This window comes from Labeo rohita, chromosome 16 (assembly GCF_022985175.1).
Source record: "Labeo rohita strain BAU-BD-2019 chromosome 16, IGBB_LRoh.1.0, whole genome shotgun sequence".
In the NCBI taxonomy this organism is placed as follows: domain Eukaryota; kingdom Metazoa; phylum Chordata; class Actinopteri; order Cypriniformes; family Cyprinidae; genus Labeo; species Labeo rohita.
The window spans coordinates 15061573-15069801 of NC_066884.1; the positions used below are offsets into that span (position 1 = coordinate 15061573).

Sequence of the window (8229 nt, forward strand, 5' to 3'; positions counted from 1 at the left end):
ACTGAATGTTAAAATCACAATTATAAATCTAGAATTTCTACAAAGTTTGTGCTGCTACTTTAAGATAATCTCAGTTTGATTACTGATTAAACGGTTTTATTTGTATCATGTGGACCTTCCGGGTTTCTCAGCAGCGGAAGTCGTCATAGTTGGGTACAATCCGAGAGCAGTGAATGGGAGAGTACCACAAATATATTTTTTGCATTCCCATTTTGTCAAACCTCCAGATAGTGTTTTCTCGACTTTCAAAAAAAAAGAAAATTTGAGAGAGACTTATATCGGCAGTCAGAAGAGACAGCGATATCAAATTTACCGTCCCTCTCATAGACGCTGCATTAGAAATACCCTCATATTAGTGTTGACTAGTTTTTTTTTTTATAACTTGATGAAAAGGTGAGATAACATATAGTGTTATAAATGTACATACATTAAAAAAAAATCAAAAGATAAGAAACTTTCAAGGATTTATGTTGCTGATGACCATTGAAACCCATCATCACAGTCTTGTTTGAAGGGTCCACAAATCCCATGTTTAGTAGCTAATAGTTATGCTACATAAAACATTTAACAAAAATATTTTATGTGTGTTATGTGATTTGGAACGCCTTTATACAACATGATGGGAAGACATAAATAATTATATTAATAAATACTTAATGAAAATAAATATTAAAGTAAAATCTAGTTTTCCATCAATAAGTTAACTCTAATATATTAATAATATTTAACTAATTTTAACTAATATTTAAATTGATTCAAATAATAGAAATGTAATTAGTTTAGTTTGTAATTTTTGTAATTAAATCATTTTTGTAATTTCTTTAATGCAATACATTTTTGTCTGTTTCATTTTTATTGTGTATCTCAGCTTGAAACTGTAATTAAAGACATCCTTAATTAGGGGTCGACTGATTTTCTGGATAGATGCAGATACCAATTATTACAGATCAAGTAGACTGATTACCGATATTTTGAACCGATATATATGTCTGGTGTAAAAATGAAGATTAATGTCAAAATTAAGAATAACAAGGGCTCTGACAAAAAATTTCTTTAAGTGCTTTTAAATTATTTTATCAGCAAATTGGTTTTGAAAATGACCAATACCGATAACCATAAAAATGCTTAATATCGGCGTTGATAATTGGCCCGGCCGATAATTGGTTGACCCCTATCTTTAATGTTAGTAATAGGGTTGCAAAAGTTAGACAAAAAATAAACAAAAAAATAAATAAATAAAAGAAAAAAATATATATATAAATTAAAAAAAAAAAAAAAAAATGTTTTGTTGGATCCCCGAAGTTAACAATCAGCAGACTAAATGGTTAAACACCTACATTCACTGACAGTTTTATGAAGAAGTTTTTTGATCATTTGAGAAAATTGAAATGTTGTAGGCCCAGTTGTACTCTATTAGTAAACATTTAGCCTTTTTTTTGGGTATACAGTCTTATTAAAGTACAAAGACAAAGTTTTGTCATTGTTTGGCTTTACTTAAAGATCTGTTGTTATGTTTTGTCAGGAGAACGATGAGATTCGATGTGCTTCCATCATGCTCCTTGGGAACCTGTCGAAGTTTGGCTCGGGTGAGCCTGTCTTTAAAGACCAAATCCACAATGTTCTAGTCAGCTTGTTGTTGCATCTCAGTGATCCCAACCCTCAAGTGGTCAAGGTCAGTGATTAGTCTGCACACACTCCTACAAAACAATTTTTTGTTATAATGGCTATAAATGTTGAAAGTTACTTAAAAGGATGATGCTAAAAGTAAAGTCTTTCAAGATTAATAATAATATTAGAATAGTCTAGAAGTATGCTGCTTGTTTGTGAGTTTGGTGTGTGTCCCTGTTCCCTTAGGCATGCAAGTACGCCATGCGCATTTGTGCTCCAGTCGTAGGTTCAGAACAGATCTCTGCCATGTTCCAGAATCATCTTCTTGAGGAGAAGGGTCTGCATTATGGAGAGTTCATTAATGACCTCACCAAATACCTAGTATGGCAAGATCCAAAGCTTTATTTTCTTTATTTTAAGAACACGCATAGAATAACTCAGTGTGCTTATAACCACTGCTCTATCACATTTGCATGAATCTTTTTTTATACGTAATGTTGTTGCTATCTTATGGTGTTTGCATATAAATGTGTCTTACCAGTTTGTGGTCACAACTACCCTACAGTGATTTAAAAATCCATTCACCCCTTTTTTTAAATCCTCAAAAAGCCTAAACAGTCCCAGTTATCAAGCCATTTTGATTTTCTGAGCCCCGCCCATGGCCATTGACAGATCCTTTGCCAGTTGTATATAACAACATCTTGTAAGTAATATAGGTGTTTTGTAGTTAGTTTTGTTTTTGATGGTAATGCGACACCAAATACACAAAGAACAGGGAAGAGGGGTTGAGTCAGCTGTAGCTCGTTATCATTTAAAGAGACATGCAGGTATGCAGAATGAGTCGCTGTGAGCAGAACAATTTTTGACAAGGTAAAAAGTGTTGTTTTACACAACCATTGAGGATTTTTAACCAAAGTAGACATTTCATGAAGACCCTAAAGAATCAACCAACTTGTGGAAAATGGGCATCCAATGTCCCTTTAATTTTTCACTGATTAAATTGTTCAATGCTAAATTAAATGCTGATTTCTCCAACTATTTGATTAAGTCAAAGAAAAATAAATAACTACTACTAATAATAGTAATAATAAAAAAGTAATGTGTTTTCTCAAAGATCCAGGATTTTCCAGGCATGTTGAACTTCTACCACATCACAGTCATTCAGTTCTTCAAGAGTAACTGGGCTGAGATCAGAGCCAGTGCTGCCATGTTTATTGGTAAAAACTTTTTTTTTAGTTCAGTATTTATATTCATGCTTCACTGAATGATTGTTTTAACCACTTACCTACTGTATTTTATGGAAGCCGGTTGCTGCCACTCAATAAAAGAAAAACATTATTATTGTAACTTTTGATCTCACAATTCTGACATTTTTTCCTCAGAACTGAGTGATACAAACTCGCAATTCTGACTTTTTTCTCAGAATTTTTCTTAAAATTCTGAGATAAAAACTTGCAATTCTGACATTTTTCTTAGAATTCTGAGATAAAAACTCACAAATGCTAGTTTATATTTCACTGACTTTTTTTTTTTCTCACAAATCTGACTTTTTGTCCTGCATTTGGGACATTTTTTTTCTAAGAATTGTGAGATATAAACTCACAGTAGTGAGTTATAAAGTCTAATTTTGAGGGGGGAAAAGACTGATAGGTTCTTAGAATTGCAAGTTTATATCTCACAATTCTGATTTAATAACTTGCAATTGCATAATATAAAGTCAGAATTCCGTGATACAAACTCGCAATTCTGACTTTTTCTCGCAAATGCGAGTTTATATTTTGCAATTCTGACTTTTTTTTAATCAGAATTGCATGACACAAACTTTTTTCTCAAAATTCTGAGATAAAAACTCACAAATGCTAGTTTATATTTCACTGACTTGTTTTTCTCACAAATCTGACTTTTTGTCTCACAATTCTGACATTTTTTTGAGAATTGTGAGATAAAGTCGCAATAGTGAGTTATGAAATCAGTTTTGAGGGGGAAAAGACTAATATGTCTCAGAATTGTACGTTTATATCTCACAATTCTGATTTAATTACTTGCAATTGTATATAAACTTGCAGTTCTGAGGAAAAAGTCACAATTATGAAATAGAAACTCGCAATTCTGAGAAAAAATGTCAGAGTTGTGAGTTTATCTCACGTAATTCTGACTTTATTTTCCAGAATTGCAAATTTATATCTCACAATTCTGAGAAAAAAGTCAGAATTGTGAGATGTAAACTCGCAATTGCAAGAAAAAAAATTGTGAGATGATAAGTCGCAATTACCTTTCTTTATTTTTTTGCAGTGGTGGAAACAGGCTCCCATAGTGTTTCTTTTTGATACAGTATTTAAAAAAATAAGAACAGTTGTTCTAGTATTTATTTACTATTATTTTGTATTAGTAACCATTTGTGTGTGTGTGTGTGTGTGTGTGTGTCAATTTTTAGGTTTTTTGCTTGGGAACCTTCCTGATGAGCATTTTTCCCATATGAATATGGGTTCAGTGACTAAGGGTAGGTACCGCAGTTCTATAATAATATCTGCAGTCAAGAGATATATTTAAGGAAGGACAGCACATCCTTGTTATTGTGCTACATGTGCTGTTTCGTGGCACCTAAGGAATCTATTATTTTGCTTCTATTTTAAAGGGCGAATTTGTCTGGTAAAATGCAATGTAGAGGATACTGCTATTGTAACTCTATCACAAAAATGCACCCTGCTTTTGTTCAGTTATCACTTTGCTTGTGTTTTCAGTTGGTTGACTTTGTGGACAAACTAAAAGACTTTTCTCTCCTCAGGTCTGGTGATGCTACTGCAGGATCCAGATCCTCTCGTGCGGGTGAAAGCCGCTGAAGCCATGGGTCATTTCCACTGACGTTACCTCCAGCCTACAGCAAATCAGATTAGTCTTTGATTTTAAGTTTGTTGCTTTGAATAAGGAGGAAGCTTTGAATTGTTGTTCCATAATAAGCCTTGAACGGTTTTTATTATCGACCAAAGACTGTGCACTAGTTCTGTAAGAAAAGAGAAGAATAAAAAGGAAAATACATTTCTTGACATTACAGCACTTTTAAGTATTCTCAGATATACGGTGTGTGATTCCAAGCCTGGTTTTTTTTTACCAGCAGCGGTTTTTAATGTGAGGTACGTACCTGCGAGCCCTTTAAAAATTAAGACTTACTAAAGTTTGTACGCAAGTACGCTGATATTGCTGATATTGCTGATATTGCTTGCTTGATTATTCCTGTAACGTGCTAAATGTGTATCACCACTTGAAATCATTAAAAACATGTAGGGTGAATCAATATATCTGAAACCAACATCAACACTGCAAGGTTTTTCTGGTAATAAAATCAGATGTACTGCTCAGTTAAGAGTTTAATCCTATAAAAAAGCAGACGGTTGAGTCATATTGACCACCATAAACCTTCAGCAATAAATCACCCTAATAGGGATGTGCATTAGCATAAGCCGCTAAGGCATTAACTGCAACGGAAATCTCCTGTTCTGAAATCCACAATCAAAATAAGCATTTATAGTGTTTTTGCTGTGACTTCTGTGGTTCTGATTGTATCTCATGCACTACAGTGGAACTCAATCGTGCTTCCTTCTCGACCAAGTCATACAAGTAGACAAAAACAGTGCCAAACCATAGATTTATAAAAGATAAATGGTACTAGAGTAGATGTTCAAAGATGTCTGCCTCATTTTGTGAAGCGTCTGTGTAGCTGAAACACCAGTGCTGGCCTTTCTATGGCACTTGTCTTGTTCCGTTTTGTAAATTGTATCTGTGAAATGAATGTAAATTCACAAGTGTGGCCATTGTTTCAAAGTTTGAGCATGAAGAATACTGAATGAATTAAAAATGATTTTTTTTTAAAGCTTCCTCTTAATAAACAGGACAAAAGTGATAATGGTAAATCAACTGCTTTTACAAATTTGGTACCTACTGTACAGTGTCCTGTACAGTATAAGTAGTTGCACATACTATATACAAATAAATCAGAATCAGAGAATTATAATTCTCTATAAGATACTGTGTAAACATAAAATCGTAAAACACACAGTTGATGTAGTGGGTCAATTTGAGTGTAAATGGCCTGATAATGTCTTCATTCTTTCAGCTAATTAATATTTAATGAATCTTGACATTAAAGAATTAGGGAACAAACCCTTTGTAAACTCCATTAGTTTGACTCTCAGTGAGAAATATCATTATGTTTAGTATATACACCACTGTTCAAATGTTTGGGGTCATTAAGTCTTTTATTTATTTAATTTTATTTATTTATTTTTTGTTAAAGAAATTAACACTTTTATTTAGCAGGGACGCATTAAAGGGTTACTCCACCCCAAAATGAAAATTTTGTCATTAATCACTTACCCCAATGACGCTCCAAACCCGTAAAAGCTTTGTTCGTCTTCGGAATACAATTTAAGATATTTTGCTTTGCGTACAAAAAGTATTCTCGTAGTTTCGTAAAATTATGCTTGAACCACTGATGGCAGATGAACTATTTTGACGACGTCTTTCATACTTTTCTGGGCCTTGACAGAGGTATTTACTTGGCAGTCAGTGGGACAGACACAAACCTCCCGGGTTTTCATCCACAATATCTTAAATTGTTTTCCGAAGACGAACGAAGCTTTTTTTTTATGGGTTGGGAACGACATGAGGGTAAGTGATTAATGGCAATGGGTGGAGTAAACCTTTAAATTAATTAAAAAGGTCATTTTACATAAGATTTCTATTTCAAATAAATGCTGGTTTTTTGAACTACCTATTCATTTTTTTAAAAAATGTACCACTATTTCCACAAAATATTAAGCAGCACAACCGCTTTCAACACTAATAATAAAAATGCTGAAAATAAAATAGATCAGAACAGTAAAACGTCTCAAGCATATGAAACTTAAAAAAAAAATCTTACTGACCCCAAACATTTGAACATTATAGGTCTATCTATAATTTTTTTTCTGCAAAAGAGTCGATATAGCTTTGGCGCGCTGTGCAGAAGAGCTGAAGCTCTGGGTGCAGAGAGCGAGAAAAAAAAAATGTTACAACTCCTTTGTTGCTCAGGGTGTTGAATATGTATTAGCACAAGTCAATCAAATTAAAGTGTTTACGAAGGACACAGACCATTAATCTAAATACTTTAGAATTTAGCAATTAGTGGCAGTTATTCCATTTGGTCAGGAACCCGATGTGGTAATGATATTGGAATTAATTCCTGGGTGTGTCATACAAAGATTGCGTTTGTGTCTGGGATGGATTTCAAAGCAATCCAACTGCCACTGAAGGTTTCTGTTGGGTGATCATGGTATTGGGCAAAGTGTCATGTTTGCATCTTCTGATCAGTTCGTTTTTGTATGTCTTTTGTTTTCTTTTTAGACTAAATTGTTTTGTATCATGTAATAGAGCTGATCTCTGGATGATGGAGATGAGAATATGTACAACTGAATCATTAAAGTTATTAATACATGTCATGTTGGTCGAGTTGATGAGTTCTGAAAATTCTATAGAAAATCTAGCTAAAATATAATATCTAGATCTATTTTTCAAGTATTCGTTTTGAGTAAATGTACTAATATACTTTTCCATTAGGCCTACTAATATATACAGTTGAAGTCAAAAGTTTACATACACCTTGTAGAGTCTACAATAAATAATTATTTTACCAAAATAAGAGGGATCATACAAAATGCATGTTATTTTTTATTTAGTACAGACTGATCTATCTGAATAAGATATGCCACATAAAAGACATTTACATATAGTCCATGAGAGAAAATAATAGTTGAATTTATAAAAATTGTCCTGTTCAAAAGTTTACATACACTTGATTCTTAATACTGTGTTGTTACTTGAATGACCCATGTTTTTTTTTAGTGATTGTTGTTCATGAGTCCTTAGTTTGTCCTGAATAGTTCGCTGTTCTTCAGAAAAATCATTCAGGTCCCACAAATTCTTTGGTTTTTCAGCATTTTTGTGTATTCGAACCCTTTTCAACATTGACTGTATGATTTTGAGATTCATCTTTTCACACTGAGGACAACTGAGTGTCTCATATGCAGCTATTACAGAAGGTTCAAACACTCACTGAAGCAAACACAATGTATTAAGAGCCGGGGGTGTAAACTTTCGAACAGAATAAAGATGTGTACATTTTTCTTATTTTGCCTAAAAATGTGACCCTGGACCACAAAACTTAAGTCTTAGGTAGCACAGGAATATTTGTAGCAATAGCCAAAAATACATTGTATGGGTCAAAATTACTGATTTTCTTTTATTCCAAAAATCACTAGGATATTAAGTAAAGATCTTGTTCCATTAAGATAAAATGTAAATGTAAATGTAAATTGTCTATCTAAATATATCAAAACTTAATTTTTGATTAGAAATATACATTGTTAAGAACTTCATTTGAACAAGTTTAAAGGCGATTTTCTCAATATTTAGATTTTTTTGCACGCTTAGATTCCAGATTTTACAAATAATTTTATCTTGGCCAAACAAACCATACATCAATGGAAAACTTATTAATTCAGCTTTCAGATGATGTATAAATCTCAGTTTTGAAAAATTAACCCTTTTGACTGTTTTGTGGTACAGAGTTGCATAAATATGTATATA

The 8229-nt window shown here is 32.8% G+C and overlaps 1 protein-coding gene across 2 annotated transcripts in view; it reads left to right on the top strand.

The window, feature by feature from the left end:
- Positions 1-7082, top strand: part of mroh1 (maestro heat-like repeat family member 1) — a 47717-nt gene extending 40635 nt beyond the window's left edge. For both annotated transcript variants that reach the window (XM_051131176.1, XM_051131178.1), the window contains 5 exons: positions 1523-1672; positions 1855-1989; positions 2723-2825; positions 4043-4108; positions 4394-7082. In XM_051131176.1, the coding sequence (XP_050987133.1) occupies positions 1523-1672; positions 1855-1989; positions 2723-2825; positions 4043-4108; positions 4394-4470 (531 nt within the window). In that variant the 3' untranslated portion in view covers positions 4471-7082. The remainder of the gene's footprint in view (positions 1-1522; positions 1673-1854; positions 1990-2722; positions 2826-4042; positions 4109-4393) is intronic.
- Positions 7083-8229: the final 1147 nt, after the last annotated feature.